Source organism: Zingiber officinale, chromosome 8A (genome assembly GCF_018446385.1).
Source record: "Zingiber officinale cultivar Zhangliang chromosome 8A, Zo_v1.1, whole genome shotgun sequence".
NCBI lineage: Eukaryota > Viridiplantae > Streptophyta > Magnoliopsida > Zingiberales > Zingiberaceae > Zingiber > Zingiber officinale.
This window is the reverse complement of record NC_056000.1, coordinates 128,067,329-128,085,290: the sequence shown is the minus strand read 5'-3', so window position 1 is coordinate 128,085,290 and position 17,962 is coordinate 128,067,329. Positions and strand designations below refer to the sequence as shown.

At 37.5% G+C, this 17,962-nt stretch overlaps 2 protein-coding genes across 5 annotated transcripts; one reads left to right on the top strand and one right to left on the bottom strand.

Moving 5' to 3' along the window:
* Positions 1 to 988: 988 nt before the first annotated feature.
* LOC122010195 (vesicle-associated membrane protein 721-like) lies at positions 989 to 4,935 on the top strand. Its single transcript, XM_042566644.1, has 5 exons — positions 989 to 1,331; positions 3,939 to 4,080; positions 4,166 to 4,286; positions 4,390 to 4,452; positions 4,552 to 4,935. Exons 1-5 carry the CDS (start codon positions 1,142 to 1,144, stop codon positions 4,693 to 4,695), a joined length of 660 nt encoding a protein of 219 aa, XP_042422578.1. The 5' UTR covers positions 989 to 1,141; the 3' UTR covers positions 4,696 to 4,935.
* A 4,622-nt stretch (positions 4,936 to 9,557) lies between these two features.
* LOC122010194 (probable protein phosphatase 2C 33) lies at positions 9,558 to 16,149 on the bottom strand. 4 transcript variants are annotated; one of them, XM_042566640.1, is made up of 9 exons: positions 15,936 to 16,149; positions 15,802 to 15,828; positions 15,248 to 15,678; positions 14,989 to 15,160; positions 14,695 to 14,912; positions 14,493 to 14,600; positions 14,297 to 14,422; positions 13,959 to 14,188; positions 9,558 to 9,988 (listed from the first exon to the last, which is right to left on the bottom strand). In XM_042566640.1, the coding sequence occupies exons 3-9, from the start codon at positions 15,464 to 15,466 to the stop codon at positions 9,769 to 9,771; spliced, it is 1,293 nt and encodes a 430-aa protein (XP_042422574.1). In that variant the 5' UTR covers positions 15,467 to 15,678; positions 15,802 to 15,828; positions 15,936 to 16,149; the 3' UTR covers positions 9,558 to 9,768. The 4 variants fall into 4 exon arrangements, with proteins under 4 accessions (XP_042422574.1, XP_042422576.1, XP_042422577.1 ...); XM_042566642.1 differs by having other exon boundaries at positions 15,248 to 15,664; XM_042566643.1 differs by lacking the exon at positions 15,936 to 16,149 and having other exon boundaries at positions 15,248 to 15,664; positions 15,802 to 15,869.
* Positions 16,150 to 17,962: the final 1,813 nt, after the last annotated feature.

Genomic DNA, 17,962 nt, shown 5'->3' with positions numbered 1-17,962 from the left:
TCAAAATCACATAACAATAACTTTTTCATTAGACCAAAACTCCCCTACTTTAAACAATTGTTCTAAGGTTATGCATATTTTATCCCTGTACCCTTAAAAATAGCATATCTTTAAAGTAATTTTACTCAAATTGGTATAATTTTAATTAAAATTATTCTACATTGTATAATTTTGATCAAAGTTATCTAATGGCAAAATAATCATCAAACTATTCTACCTGAATGGGGTCTACGGATGATCAAAGTTATCTAAGATAGAACATAAAAGAGTATTTTAGATATTAAATTCTCCAAGATAGAATAATCGATCAAAACTGCTCTAAAACAGTAGAATTTTTATTAAAATTATGCCAAGATGAAGTACAAAAGAGTATTTTGAATTTTAGATTATGCGTGGAGCGCTCTTAGATGATGTAACTTTGATCAAAATTATTTGTACACTTTTTCCCGATCCTTGATAAATCACGAAAGTGTTATAATAAATCATCGGCAATGTACTCTCGTGATCTTTTTTGTCCTTATAAGACTATCCAACACTAAATTGATACTTCATTTGTGAAAGTAAACTCGTTGATTTTTTTACCGATGAGTACTTTGACCCACAACCGCCTAACTTAAAATTTTCTACTAAATTCAACGCCAACACATGTCCTAAAAGATCATGAGACTTTCTTTTAACTCTACTATGCCTTCATCACTATGGCATACCCGTGGGGGTTCCCTTCTACGCTTGGAACAACGTACCTTCATTTTGATTAAAATTATTTTAAAATGATGTAACTTTTTTTAAAATTGCTCTAAAATGGAGTATAAATGAAAATTTCATATATTAAATTAAGAGTGAAGCGTTATTTTAATAAAGAGAAGCACTATTATGAAGAATTAAGAGTGTTTTTTTTTTTTGCTAAAATAAACAACCCCACTTAATTAGATGATTATTTTTTTTAGCCTAAAAAAATCACATAATTCAGTTGAGAAGCGGGGTTCCTTCTGTATTCCCTCTTTAAAAGGCTTCGCCGGTAAGAGAGAGAAGCAAAAGTGGAACGTCTCTTCTCTTTGCAGCTTTGCTTCTTCTTTCTCCCTTTGAGCTTGCTTCCCAGATCTGGCGTTGGGGTTTCCTCCTGGGGGTGCTAGGAGTTGGGATGGGACAGCAGACGCTCATCTACAGTTTCGTCGCGCGGGGGACGGTGATCCTGTCGGAGTACACGGAATTCACCGGAAATTTCACTACCATTGCCTCCCAGTGCCTCCAGAAGCTCCCCGCGGCCAACAACAAGTTCACCTACGACTGCGACGGCCACACATTCAACTACCTCGTCGAGGACGGCTACAGTGAGTCCCTGCCCTTGCGTTCAATTCTGTGGTTATTATGACTTAAAAGTTCGTAGCGTGATCTGATCTGTTCTTGTTTGACCGCTTATGCCATTTTGTGTTTGTCGTGGGTCTTTGGATTGGCTTCCTAGAGAGATTCAGATGATTTGTGGTGGATATGGAGGAATTAGGTTTCTAGTTACATTCTTTTGGTATTTGGGGAAGAAGGATGATACGTTGTTGCTTCCTTTAGATCTGAACTGAAGTCCTTTGAGTGGTAGGATTAGGTGGACGGAGAAACAATTGATCCTAAGATGTATGTCAAAATAATGAAGAGTAGCCTTTGTTATTTATTATTAGCCATTTCGAAGAAAAAATTGGATGAGATGTTCAGCTTTGGCCTTGTTTTTCACTTTGGATTGAAGTTAATTGTTTTCCTTTTTCTGTAGCAGAGAAACAATCATCAACCCATCTGATCTGGTGATGTGCGTGTACACTGTATCATTTTAGTGTAAAATTGTGCAATTTATATCTACCTTTGTTTTACAAGTAAATCTATGTGATTACTCTATGTACGAAGTGCTTTGGTGCATTGCATATGCATATGCAGTCATTAATTTAATACCAATGGCTTGTAGACTCAGTTAATTTTGACAAAGTGATAAAGAAAGAGATCTCTAGGCTGGAAATGATATTATGTGTGAACAACTGTTGTTGAATGGATTTTGGAAAGAAAAGAAGACTTTCATTGGAATTTGATGTGCATCCAGCTACAAATCTTCATGGATTGACAACTAATGAGAGGCATCTTAAACAAGGTTGAACTTTGTGTTTAGTTGTCCATCCAATAAGATTCTTATTATGGATCATTATGAATAATTTTCTAGGATCTAATAAGGAAATTTTAGTGACCTTAAGAAGAGATTTATTACATGAAATCATGTCATTATCATAGTCATTACTAGTTCCTCAAGTCGTTAGAACTGTTCATACTCTCTTCATTTAAATCAAGTTGTTCAATCAGTTAGTCACTATCACATGTAAAAGAAAGAAATTATACCTCAAGCTCTCTTAATTCTTCTACAACAAAGTTTCACATCAAGCTCAATCCCATTGCAGTCTTTCTTGTTTTAAATACTCAGTTGATTGTTTGGCATTTGTTCTAGCACATGTAAGGGATGTTGTCCCTGTCACTTTGTTGATGCTTTGTATATGCATTAAAAAAGAGATATAAAAAGTAGATAATTTGTCATGTTCATGCATAATGTTTTCATCAACATAATATATTTATTTGAATCTAATAAATTTGAATAATCTAGATGAACTGAAAAGCTGAACAGAACTTTGTGAATTATGTACAATGCAGTTCTTATATGCATATACATTGGATCTATAGCTCCGCTGCATGATAAATCCACTTATGGTACATGCAATGCCATGCACTACAGCATATACATATTTGTCCCCATAAGCCACCTGTGGGAAACAATGAAGATCATGCTTCCTCCCTCCAATACCGATTCTAAAATGCTTTTTGAAACATTGCAGATTGTATTTTAAACTGCTTTTTGCAACATTACAGATTGTATTTTAAACTGCTTTTTGCAACATTACAGATTGTATTTCAGGTTCCCAAACCCATCCTGGATTTGTTTTTATGAACTATGTTAGTATTACAAGGATGATTACAACGAATGTAGAAAATCTAGAAGTAATTATAATTTAAGTTAATCATTGACTTGTTACGAGAAACTTGGTTCTGACTATGTATAGTTGCCAAACCAATAAATACTTTCTCAAACAAGCAGATCATATTCCATTTTCCAGTACTCATCCTAACTGTTTTTTCTTAGCTATGTTTTGGACAAGGAGTGTTGGGTATAGAGAGATAATATAGTTCATTGCTATTGAGAAACTTGGATTTGAATATAAATATACATATAAATAGTTCATTGCTATTGAGAAACTTGGATTTGAATATAAATATACATATAAATAGTTCATTGCTATTGAGAAACTTGGATTTGAATATAAATATACATATAAATAGTTGGAGACATAGTGCAAATAAATATGAATATGATGAGAACTTCATGACGGATTATTGAAAGCAAATTTTGTTGCCTAAACAAGTAAATATCAGGTATTTGGTCATCGATCAATGGCCAGAACCGTCCAGACAAAATTACATCATTTCTTATCAGCTAAATTTCTTTATTCAGCCTTTTTTATTATAATCTGATTATACTGATGCTGTCTTTTTGTTAGCTAAATTTACATTGATCCTTTCCTAGCGGTAACTAATTTAAAATGTTGTTAATTCTTAAGTTAAATTTCTCTATCTGGTACTAGCAATGTTGACGTGTATTTGATGGACTAGGATATGTCCATTTCAGTGGATCTTAGGAACAAACAATGACAATTTTCCCTCATCTGTGCCATACTAGCTAGTGCCTTTCTGATGAACCATTAATCCTTTTATCCAACTATGTTGAATCAAACACTACTTGGTTTACCAAGTCATTCTTTTATTCACTGACCTGTCTAATTGTACTTGACATTGGTGTGTGTTTGCTTTGAATTGTCCATTAGCCTAGTAGGACCTGATATTGTACATCGATTTTGCAGCATACTGTGTAGTTGCAGTTGAGGCAGCTGGAAGGCAGATCCCCATTGCATTCCTTGAGAGAGTGAAGGAGGACTTCACCAAAAGATATGGAGGAGGAAAAGCTGCAACAGCTGCGGCCAACAGTTTAAACCGAGAGTTTGGGTGCCATTTTTGACTATCCAACTAATTATCAGCATTTTGCTCTATAATAGTTAACTAGAATTATTAACTTCCATTTACATCTCAGGTCCAAACTTAAAGAGCACATGCAGTACTGTGTCAACAACCCTGAGGAAATCAGCAAGCTGGCCAAAGTGAAAGCTCAAGTTTCTGAAGTAAAAGGAGTCATGATGGAGAACATCGAGAAGGTAGGTAATCTTGCCATTCAACACTCCAAACCGATTGCATAAATTAAATATCCCAAGTTGCCTTAATTTTCTAAATTTTTATTATGGCTTCCACTGATCATAGGTGCTTGATCGTGGAGAGAAAATTGAGCTACTTGTGGATAAAACCGAAAATCTTCGCTCTCAGGTAATGATTTGCATTTTGCAGCAATTGTTATTTGTTTTGATATTCCAGCACTTCTTTCCCCATGATTTTGATTCTATTTAATCTGTGATTTGTGTTCAGGCTCAAGATTTCAGGCAGCAAGGAACAAACTTGAGAAGGAAAATGTGGCTACAGAACATGAAGATTAAACTGATTGTTTTGGCCATCATTATCGCTCTAATCATGATCATTGTCCTGTCTGTTTGCCATGGCTTCAAATGCTGATGGGTGCTACCAATGCCCATATTACGCAATGGAGAATACTAATACCAATTGCTGCTCAAATGGAAATGTTGAATTGATGAAGATGAATGATTCAGGGCATCATGTTATAGGAGAGAATTTTACTCAAAATTTCTTTGGAAATGAGGTGAGATTGACTACATACTACTTGATGATATATTTCAATGCGTTTCTTGTTGCCACTTTAAGAAATAGTATTCTATAGGATTGATGCTGGAATAATACGAATCATTTTTCAACATTAGTACTAATTAACATCATGCTTTTACATTGGTGTTAACACGATGATAACAATAGTTAACATAAATGGCAAAAAATAAATAGAAGAAAATTAAGGAGTCGATCTGAATGGAGTAGGAGGTTTCGAAAGAATGATAGGATTTTACAAACTTAATAGTCTCAAACCGAAAATGCTAAATCTTCAGTTGCATTTTACACAAATACTATGTCACACAATCTGATGTTTCTGGATTACCAGTGTATTTAAAATTATATACTGAGATTGCTCCTTGAACTGGATGATACAAGTTTGAATAGAACAGTTTTAAATCCGTGTTGGATAACATCAGGGAATTGTTAACTATAAAGATATTCTGCATTTAACCGTATATGTTCGCATGACTGCATGTATAACCGAAAAGCTATTAGCGTTCATTAACGAGACAACCTTGAGTCATTTTGAGATATTCCATCATTTGTTTCTAGGGATTATACATCAAAATGATCGCTAATTATCTTATAACTTGTCTGAACTCTGACTCACAAATATAAGTGGTTTCGTAAAACCTATGAGTGAAAACTACAGATACAGAGAGATAAATCAGACTCAGAGATTGAACCTGTAACAAGTTGAGCCATCAACTGGACGATACAGGAAAATAGTCGGGCAATATCGGCCTCAGTCAGTGAAGAATTACTTTATCCCTTCCACTCTGAACTGACTAGAAGTCGTAAACATCATTCAGCTGAGTGACTAGAAGACATGTGGAGCACTGAAGAAGCTCAACATGGCATCATAGTAATTGGCATAAATAATCTTGACTCGAGGATGAAGCTCCTTAAGCCGATCCAACTCCTCCTTGAGCAAGCGGTTATGGTACTGAGAGAGCTCATTCAACCACTCGACGCAAACTGTTTGTGACTCGTAGTCTTCAACATTGTCGCTCTAGTAGATATCTAAATACACAGGCACACATCCAATTGGGAAGTTCCCTGGAACCATCATTGTCTTTGCTGCCCTAAGATTGATCGACTCCTCATCCAAAACCCTGAATATTAATGTCAGAACTAGTAGAATAGAGTAAAACACAAGTAAAAGTATAAGTCTCACACTAATCGCCGAACTAATTGAACCAATTACTTCAGGAATGAAGGTTCTTATTTCATCCACCTTTCTTAGTTGGAAGAATGGATGGTTGTATTCGTCTTTTGCTACCAAGAATGAATAGGTGTAGTCATTACCACCAATCTTTCCTATCAAGATGTTCAATAAGTCCTTTGGATCTATCATATAGTTCTTGGTTAACATAAACATCACATATTTACTACCGTGGAACAGGAATTAAATCCTCGAGAAAAAATTCTTTCCATCCACTAATCAGTCGGTTATAAACCGATCCATGTACATAATCTAAGGATGTGAGGGGAGCATGGGAGAGCTTAATCTTTTTTTTTTATTACAATTGGTTAACATAAACATCAGTTGCACAATAAAGTTAAAATCTGTCTGAATATTTATTCAAGCTATGATAGCCAATCGAATCTTACCATTTTTACAGTATAAAATATACTATAATTGTCTCACAGACCCTCTCTAAGTTCAGTAAAAAGACAAAATCTATCATATCCTATCACTCACAAGAATCTGTCTTCTCTTATCAACAATCATTTACCTATCTACAAATTAGTACTATTAATTTTTGGCAAAGACTGTTTTCCATTCAACCTTTGTTCAGTGTATATCATGACAACCAAATAAAACTAAGCCTAATTCAAGTTTCATTTCAACATAACTTAGATAATGTAAAACAATAATGATAATATTTTTTTTATCAATTTTATTGTTTTCTTTCATGAAGGTGGAGACGCTAAAGTAAAGTTTATTGTTTTTATCAATAGTAAAGTTATCTCCATGTGACTAGTAATCACGAGTTCGAGTCATAGATACGATTTCTTGTAATACAAAATAAGATTGCGTACAATAAATTCTTCTCTGAGACTCTGCATTAACGGAGTTTCATGCATCGCAATATCTTTTTTTATTTTTTCTTAGTAATTAACTCACATATCTAGAAAATGACAGTTAGACATGTTATATTATATGGTGTTGAATATTTTGTTATTTTAAGCACATAAGTAAAAGATGAAAATTGCAGAGAGAAAAATATTAAGATGGATATATAAACATACATCTAATAACAAGTCCGGCTTAAGGCATATGCCATTAAGATCTATGCTTAGGGCTCAAATAAAATTGGAGTCATTATTATTACAAAATTTTTTAAATATATGAATATTTTCATTAAATTTTTAATAGCTAAACATCATAATATTGCATCAGGCTATCAATTAATTCTATATTAATTACATTATCCTAAAATTCTATATACAGTTGGAATATAAGACCCAATTTAATTTTTTTTCATCCAATTTTGTAATACGGTAGTCCATCAAATCATCTCATTCTCTCATCAGTGTGCTCTGTAATTTTCCTTCCTGGTCAATGATTCGGTCATAAAGTTCATATTTAATCATATTATCACTTGGAGAAGTAAAATCAAAATATATAAGTCACTATTGTAAAAACTAATTACTAATTTTTACACGGTCGAATGATCAGAATATTTTAGACAGTTCCTACTAACTGGGGTGCCCATTGACTTTAATTAGAAATGAAAGGCTCATATGAGGATTTTGCAAATGACTAGCGCCCTCTTCATTTTTGCCTTATAACCCATCTTCTTTGCTCTCAGAATATAATATGGGTACTTGAAAATTAGTTACTATTTTAAGTAAATATACACACAACATAACTTTACAAATTTTAAACGGGTTAATTCTCAATTTAGTCCCTCGTTATTTAACGTGGTGTTGATTTCGTCCCTAATTTTTTAATTGACCAAATTTAATCCTCCAATTTTTGAACATTTTCCCAAATTGATCATTCCATCTAAATCCCCGTTAAAATAAACGGGAAGACTTGTTTAACCGGTGGAAGTGACCTATGTCTTGCTGGATAATTCCTAATTTAGTCCCTCATTATTTGACGTAGTACCGATTTCGTCTCTAATTTTTCAATTAATCAAATTTAATCCTTCAATTTTTGAACGTTTTCTCAAATCAATCCTTCCGTCCAAATCCCAGTTAAAATAGACGGGAAGACTTATTTAACCGGTGGAAATGATCAGTTGCTTTTATTCTTGCGCTATTTCCCTAAGCCTGACATTGATTGAGTTCGAGATTTAGAAACTTGTTTCCTTTGTTGGTTTATAAGCTGCAAAGAAGAAGCACTGACCGTATCGAAGTCTTTGTTGATTGTTCTGAGAAAATGATCGGAAGGATTGCGCAGAGAAGGGCAGGCGAAACCGTTGGAAGCAAAGAACTGGAGAAAAGTTTGAGCAAGGCTGAATTTCCATAGGTCGAAAGAGAGAATTCAAGTCTTAATTGAGCTTTGAGATTGAGTTGGTACCTCGCCAGCCACCGGAGCAGGGCCGAAGAAGACGGTGTTGCCATAGACGAGGAGGCAGAGGCGATCGAAGAGGTCGAACACCTTGCTGTCGGGCTGGTGGATGGCGACGACAACCGTCATCCTCTCGCAGCAGGTGAGGCGCGCGATCCGGTGGACGACTTGATAGGCGGCGGCGCTGTCGAGGTCGCTGGTGGGCTGGTCGAGGAAGAGGAGTGGCGGCCGGGTGAGGAGCTTGACGCAGATGCTGACGCGCCGCCGTTGATGCCTTTGACGTGCCACCCGCCGATTCTAGTGTCCATGGCGGCCGCCAATCCCATCTCCCTCATCGTCGCCTCCGCCCTTGCCCGCTTCGTAGGCGTCGACATGGAGTCCAGCAGCTGGAGCTGCGCCGAGTAGCAGACGACCTCCATTTTAAAACTATCCTTGAACGAAATCGGGACTACGTCAAATAATGAGGGACTAAATTAGGAATTGTCCAGCAAGACAGGTCACTTCCACCGGTTAAACAAGTCTTCCCGTTTATTTTAACGGGGATTTAGATGGAAGGATCAATTTGGGAAAACGTTTGAAAATTAGAGGAATAAATTTGGTCAATTGAAAAATTAGGAACGAAATCAGTACCACGTTAAATAACGAGGGACTAAATTAAGAATTAACCCAATTTTAAACATTATTTAGTAGATGAGAAAAAACATGGACCCATTGTAAACAAAAAAAAAACAGACAGACAGATCAAAAAAATCTGTCCATAGATCATTTTGTGGTATGTTCTTTGTCTGCAAGATTTTGGGCAGAACGAACTTACTTTCCCGCTCAGTCAACCCGTCCTCAACATCTTGAATCTCCTCACAGTAGCACCGCAAGCTCGCAGCCGGCCGCGAGTGACTCACAGCAGAGCTGCCGCAAAACGACTCTGCAAGATCAATTGTTGCGGCCTTGAGCAACCTTGCAGCCACCTCGTGAAGGCCGCAAGGTTCCACAAGATGGTCGCCAAGTTGCTCGTGCCAAAACTGCCACAAATGGCCGCAACCTCACTGCTGCAAGACGCAGTCATTTGAGACACCATTGTAATTTGGGGAAAGATCACAGTCAGAACAAGCTTTGTTCTTATTGAAGAGGACCAAACACTTCCCATTTTATTGGAGTACAAAAAGACTTTTCTTGGAAATACTAGGATTGCATCGATACTGGTTCATACAAACGCGGGAATCGGTTAGTCTTCAAAGCTACATAATCTAAGATATCACACATTTTACATCCATCAAACAACAATTAGACGATGAACTTGGAGCATCAGCCTGACAGTTTATTATTCGCATTACTCATTTTACATTTACTACTAGATTAATTTAGCTGCACATTGTATTTCACCTGGACATCGTCGATTCGCGAGGCCGTTTTCCCTCCATGGCATCTTTCTTTCTCCGGCAATCATGGCAAAGGTAGGGACCCTCCCATGCTTTCGATGTTGCAGAAAATGAATCGCTGGAATCGATTAATAGATCATCATCCGACACTCGATCTGTCTGGCAGATAGCACATCGAAGAGTCCCTGAGTCCTCCGTCGGCGAGAAATTTTTTCCCAGTCTGTATACAGAATGTCATTGGCAAAGATCAAGCTATGTCTAAATTGCATCTCTTGCTATTTTTATTTCTGAGCTGGCTTCCTTCAGAACAAAAGTCTGACAGTAAATGAGAGCGATAAGAGATGAACAACTAATGATGCTCCTTCCTAAATCCTACAAGATCCTTTTCGAAAATGAAACAATTATAAACATCTAACTGGAAAACAGTACTAAAAACATATTTAAGCTCTTGGTAATATTCTAGACACATCTTAAATCAGGATATTTAAATGACACAAGCGGTCTGTGGTCGACTAACGGCATAGCACATGCTATTAAAAAGGATCGAGTTATTGTATAAACTACAAATCTTGCTATTTTCGTATCACATACATGGCTTCATTCAGATAAGATTGGCAGTAAAGTGTCTGAGAGGCAAACAGCAATAGAAATGATGCCCACTACTAAATCTTATAGGATCTTTTCGAAAATGAACAATTATTAGCATTTAAACTACAGTACTAGAAACACATTCAACCTCTTGGTGTGATAGTATAGAAACACTTAAAACCAAGATTCTATAGCATATATTTGTGTGGGAAAGGGCATATTGCAGTAGGTATTTTTTTTAAAAAAAATATTGATAAAAAATAACTAACATATATGCAACAGAGCATATTAATCAATCCATCTAAAATTGTATCATGTCTGCATCACAACTTTCGACCTGTTTATTAAATAAATCGTGTTCAGATTAAAGTTAATTTATCGTGGATCAAGAAAACATGTCCTATTCGCAGTCCATTGACTTGAACTTGCACAACAGACTTTCCCTTCATCTCCTCATCCAGGCCATCATAACGAAGAACCAAGTTCACAAGGGAAACAAGATTAGCACCACACTCTTCCTTGATCGTGAACCCTAATGCAATCTACTGTTGCGACCAGATCCAATCACCTGTATGGTTGTTGTTGGAGTTGAGGAGCCCACAGAATCAGTGGTTGGCAGTTGTGGGCGTTGATTGTAGGTACACGTGCTGCCTGCTGGACCAAGCAATCCTTGATGGAGATCTAGTGGTCAAGCATGGTGAAGGGAGATGCAAGCCCTGAATGAGCCTAGTGTACTTTCCCTCCTTGGTTCACCGCAGCTCAACAACTATATGCACAAGGTTAAATGACACAAGGATGAGCTTCCCTCGTCACTAAATTAAGAGTTTCACTGTTGAGCATCTTATCAATGATATCCCAACAGAGAAAATGTCCTAAAGTGTCACAGGAAGTTTAATGGTTTTTTAAGATGCCATTGGAAAACCGACAAGCTAACAACAAAGGAAAGTATCCACCGAGAGTCCGATAAGCATCCAAACATGTTTCATATTGGCACATATCCGAATCATCTAATAGAGATCAAAGTCCGGCAATGATTCTTCATATGCTGACCCCTTTTTTGTTGCTTTGTTGTTCCTTAGCTTGTGGCCTTTGTGTCAGTTCAAGTAGCTCAAGATAATTCAGTGTTATATGTGGCAAAGGAAGTCAACAATTCTACATGTTCGAGGGTCAACTAGATATTGGTGCTACAATCCCACAATATTAAATATTAACTGCAACCTGCAACAACTTAATCCTCTAAGCTATGCTAGACAATTAAATTTGAATGGATGATTTCTTGTACCAAAGTTGAAGCTATTAAGAAAAGACTAGATCAAGATTCTCTATACTTAATACTCCCTCCCCTCTTTGTGGGTGAATGTGGGTGGCGATCCTGTGGCCCACAGACAATACGTGGATATTTAACTAAGGCTATTTTATTATAAGAAAAATGTTGGCATAAGAGTGATCCAAATACAAGGCTTGCTGCATGTTGCCTCCATCTAGACATTTATTTTTGTAATAGACACTACTCACATTAGCTACACTGATATGTTAGTAACAAGATTCCTACAAACAGGGTAAGCTACCTAATTCCATATGTATTGATATGATGCTCGGTTGTTGTTCCAGTTGATACTAGCATCTGAAAAGTTGATGAGAAGGGAAGGCTAAATTTTTATCAACTACTTTCAATTAACAATAGTGCATATCAACTTTTTGAGCTTTTTGCATATGCAACACATTGTTTTTAATAAGCAAGAACTAGAAGAATAGAACATGCTTTTCACCATTCAACAGATAGTAAATATTTTTTTTCCTTAATAATTTTAAGATTCACCCAAATCTTAGCACAAATATAAATTATATTTTATGATATCATTGATTAGATATTGACTAATAATTAATAAGTTTTCATCAATAGCCCTTCTAGCAATCTTAGGTTCTTGCCGTGTCTTCAGTTTGAAGGGGATGTTATTAAGGAAACTGCTCTTAAAACAGATCAAATGATGTTTTTAGCCTGAAGCATGGCACCACCAAGTCTCTAATTTGTTGGCTAGCTATAGACTGAGCATGATCAATATGTGCAGCAAACATCTTGGTAGGACTTATGATGCAAGACTCATGATGCGTATTAATTAGGAAGTTTAATAAACTTGAAAATCTTAGTTCTAAATTGAAAGTGAAGTTCTACATTTTTATGGGTCATTGAACTTTTTAGAATATGTAAGATTTTATTTTGGTTGTCATTGCAAAATTGAAAAAGGTTAATTATTATTTAAGGGACTAACTTATTTTAAGGAAAAATTATTCATTTACCAAGTTTGTAAGATTAGGTTATTTATTACCGAGTTTTAGTTGGAGCTTTTAAAAGAGACCCCACTTCCTCTTGTTAATTTCATCATTTAGTTAATAAAATTTGAATTCTCTTCATGAGTTTTGGTTTTCCTCTTCATGATTTTTGTTCGTCTCATGGCTACATCAAGTGATATCAAAGCTGAATTCCTAGTTTAGCTGTGTTGTGATTTACCTTCAGCCACAACTCATCCTCTCCACCACGTCTGTCTTTCCATTTCCACCTGCTATTGCATCCAATTCACATTAATCAGTTGTGTACATCCTTCTAACCATCCTCACATTGCGCATCTCTCCACAAATCCAACCAAATCCACATGTTGTAACAACCACTCCACCGATCATACCCTCCACACTTCCCCTAGGTGGGTCTTGCTGCCTCGTGCAGAACCTGACACTAAAACTCCAAGAGGTAAAGTAATAATTAAAAAAAGGCACTCCTAATTTATTTGCATCGATCTGTTTGGAATGTGTAATGAGTTGAGCTGCATAATTGATATTATTTTCTAACTTGAGAGGGACTGTTAGATTGATTCCAGATTAAACTAGAACTATCTCTATACTTATCTTTACCATTTTACCAACATCTCTATACCAAGGGGTTCTAATTTATAATATTCAACGATTAGGACCTACTTCACTATGCTTAAAGTTTATTTAAGAGAAATAAACACCAAAATTTTAAGTTTTAGAATAATACATATAAAATTAAATTTTGAAGTGGTGAACTTAAAAATCCCTATATTTTTTAAATACATGTGAAGTTTTTCCTTATTAGTCAATCTACATGAAACCTGATACAAGTTGACCTCTATTTTGTGCTAAGCTGCTAACCGCATTCCAATACACATCATATTATTTTTAACTAACTTCTCCTCTTCTAAATCTGTTATATTTGAAGTAACAATATCGCATCTGATCTATTCCTAAACATATACATCAAGCTCATATAATAAGCAAACTTGCGGACAAGCCTCAAAATATTTTATTCCAACCCCTTAGGCAAACCAAATTACTAGAACACTTATATGCACAACATACTTATCTGGCAAAAACTGGAAGGGGCGTCGTCTATATCCAAAAGGAAATGAATGAGTTTTGGATTACCCAGCACTGGATAACAAGTAATACAAGGACAATGACAAAAATCAAGTCTTATCCCACTAGGATTACTGGATAGCAAGTAATAAACTATAAAAAAACATCAGAGCCTGACTGGTCAAGTAAAACCCCAATGGCAGATGATCATAGTAAAGTCACAGTAGTACCTTTCTTCCAGCATAGCCGACCCTTCCTCAAATAACTCCTCCACAGCTCCAACAGAAGACAATTTGGTAGGTTTTCCAACACCATTCTTTGACTTTTTCCCGAAAATAAGAGATCTGAATTTGTTTTGCTGCTTTATTGTTGGAGATTGTACAAATGTATGTTCTGGTGGAATTATATCAACAACTAGGCAAGTTGTATCATCTTTTAGGCCACTTTTTCGCAAAGCTTCCTGACCAAGTTGATCATACAAGAATTCTTTAAGTGAACAAAATGGAAGTCCTGAGAAAGAAATATGTAATCAAATCAATAAAGACAAATTGGCTAACACTTTGATCACCTTCACCACAAGCTTTGCAGCAAGTTCTGCAGGAAGTCCTCGGCAAGCTTTGGCAGCTAGCTCAGATGGAAGAGCATCCCATATGCCATCAGAAGCAATTATCAACCGTCCTCCAGCAGCAGAAAGCTGACCACCCAACAACAAACTAGTTCAAAAAACAGGATCACTATGAATAACTAAGCTCAGCAACTTTCACCTTCACTTGCTTCACGTGAGGAATTGGGACGATGAACTCGCCTACATCTGTATCTCCAATTGACCTGGAGAGGCATAGCCCACCAGGCCAGCATCTAAGTGGCCCAACCTGAGAAGCAGTACAGGATAGATCAGATAATAGGCAGCACAAGTCTTCGCTAGTATTGTGGCGTTGCAAGAAAGATTTTCTGCTGATGCTTAACCTCTTTCCCTCCGCAAAGGTTAAGTCTTCCAACCTCCCCACCACTAGCAGTGACACGCTCTCTCTCCTCAACATTCTCTTCCAGTCTATGGTCGACTGTAAGCAACGAAACTACGCCATCCTGTGAGTCTAGTATGCAGCGCGAATCGCCAACAGATGCAACTGTCACAGTCCAACCGTCAATGACAACGAGTGTTGCTGTCGTCCCGGAAGTCTCCCCTGAAAGAGCATACAAAGCTCAGTTTAAGTTTGGCAAAGAGCGCAGAATTAAGAGCCTAGATGAACAAAATCTTGCCTTTTCGCTGGAAATCGGTGTCTGCCTTAACAAAACCAGCGACAAGCGCCCGGGGAAGGGCTTCAAGCCACTCTTCTCTACTAATTCCCTGTGGAATTACGCTCATGACGTGGTCCAAAAGGTGTTCTTTTGCGAATACAGCAGCTGAAGCTCCATTGTGCCCATCAAAGATCTGCCAACTAGCGGCTGTCAAATGAAAGGAAACTGCAGAGAAACAGAATGCATAGTGGAAGCTCAAACCGAAAGGGGGAAAGGATACCGCGAAGACCGAGAACAAGGAGGTGGCGTCGCCTGGAACCCGGAAGCAGTCGGGCCTCACAAGGAAGTAATCTTCGCCCCTCTTAGCGAAGGCGGCGTTGCCGTACTTAATGGAGGGCTTCTCAGACTTGCCACCTCGGATCTCCAGGCCGATGAGGGTTGCGAGGGGGACCATGGGAGACTGAATGCTCGGATCTCGTGGCCGTACGTCGGTTGCCATCGTTCGCCGGCGAGGCGGTCACCCAAGGAACCCTAATACATTTCGCTCCGGTTAAAAACGCATTCACTTTCTCCTCTTTCACTTACCCTCGTCCGAGCAACGCACATTGCCAATCGAAGCCGAGGACGAATAAACAAAGATCGATTCTTTGACCAAGAACTGGCTCTGACGACTGACGATAGGAGCCCGAAGAATCAGCTGCACAAATCGATCTCCAAGATCGAGACGAGACAAGTGTACGGCGTCAGATTTAGACGGAAAGAAATAGAAACCCCAAATTGGGCGAACAAATCGAGATGCGAAGATAAAACAGAAAAACGGAAATGCTCCCTCACCCAAGATCAATCAACGTAACCTGCAAGCTGCAAAGCAGAGAAGAATTAGGGGAAAAAGCGAGATTTTTATCAGTGCAGAGAGAGAGAGAGAGAGAGAGAGAGAGAGAGGGGAAGAAAGGCAAGAAAAGCAGTACTTTTATGTGTCATCCAGTTGTTTTCGCTTTCCATCTTCTTTCCCGTCAAAGCTCTGGATTCGACTGGGATGTAGCTGTAGGCCTCTTGTGCGTGGACTGGGACTGGGCGCATGTGGTACGCAGCAGCAGCAGCATGATGCATGGTCCGCCGCCCATCATCGCAAAGCCTCAGGACTGGAATCGAAGGTCAATCCGATTGGATCGAAGAAAAAAAAAACAATGGGAACATCTCCAACAAGCTGATTCAGCCAGATGAGTTAGGATCCGTGACCTAAAATAATTCAACCTCCAGCATAACTTTCTTATTCATGTCAATTTTGTCCCCGGGGCCATAGTGCCGCGGTAGGATATTTAAGTTGTCTCCCAAGCATCTGTGATTCGAACCCTAGCTAAGACGTATTTGTAGAAATTTTTCCTCCAAATAGGGGGGGGCGTAATCAAAGAATTCTGGGCTTCTGGGCTGGCCACTGCGTGCGTTTCCCGATTTACTCTGATAGCCAGTGGGAAACTTCCGTAGGACCAGACTGATCACCCCAGAGATAGTCAATGAGACTAACTGAGATTATCATTTTTTTTTATTCATGTCAATTTCTCTATATAACTCCGCCCATGATGATCGGTCATGGCCGGTCCCAAGCCCGGATAAAGGAGGAGGGTTGCGTTAGGTTGCCAATCAGCGTTAAATTATGACAAATATTCAATTAATGAATTCATTAAACTATTGTGCTAATGCTAGGTTGTTCTCCGGAAGGAACGTGTTGTAAGGTCCGACTGTAACGTCTCGGCAATGACCGCTACATCTCCAGAACTCGGGTGTAGTGATAAATATGCAAGAGTTCGCGTTACAGGGTCCGACTGTAACGCCTCAGCAAGAACCGCTACATCTCCATGAGAACTTGGGTGTAGTGTTAAATAGGCAAAAGTTCTCACACCATAGGTTAGATAAGAACAAATATGATAGGAAAACTAATAATCTAAGATTTGGAACATGGAATATAGGAACTCTCACTGGTAAATCAATGGAGGTAGTAAATATGATGATTAGGAAAAAAATTAGTATTTTGTGTGTACAAGAGACAAAATGGATAGGCGAGAAGGCAAAGATGATAGAGAACTCAGGTTTTAAGTTATGGTACACTGGAAAGAGTAAAGCAAGAAATGAAGTGGGTATCATTGTAGATAATTTGTTAAAGGATGAAGTTGTATGAGTAGTTAGAAAATGGGATAGAATTATAACCCTTAAGATAATAGTGGTGAAAGAAACTATGAACATAATTAGCGTATATGCACCACAAGTAGGATTAGATGAAGCTATCAAATCAAGGTTTTGGGAGAACTTAGATGAAATATTACAAAATATTCCACCAAGTGAAATGATTTTAATAGGAGGTCATCTAAATGGGCATATCGGAGTGAAAAATGAGGAATATGAGAGAGTACATGGGAGTTATGGGTTTGGAACGAGGAATGAGGAAGGGAAAACTATATTAGATTTTGCGATAACATATGATCTTATATTAGCTAATACGTTTTTTAAGAAAAGAGAAGAACACTTAGTCACATTCAAAAGTGGGAATAATAAATCGCAAATTGACTTTTTTATGGTTAGGAAGAATGATAGAAAGATTTGTAAAGATTGCAATGTCATCCCTGGAGAAAGCTTAACTACCCAACATAGGGTAGTAGTGTTGGATATACGTCTCAAACATAGTATCAATAGAAAGAAAATATATACAATTCCTATAATTAAGTGGTGGAAGTTAAAGGATGGGAAACAAAATATATTTAAGGAGAAGGTAGAAGTACAAGCATTAGGTGAAATATACGATGACTCTAATACAACATGGGATAAGATGGTATCAAAGTTGAAAATAGTAGCTAAGAGTGTACTCGGTGAGTCAAAGGGACATGCACCACTAAGTAAAGAATCTTGGTGGTGGAATGAGAAAGTACAAGAGAAAGTGAAGGAAAAACGAATAGCTTATAAGGAATTATATATTTGTAAGAACGAGGAAAACTTAAGAAAA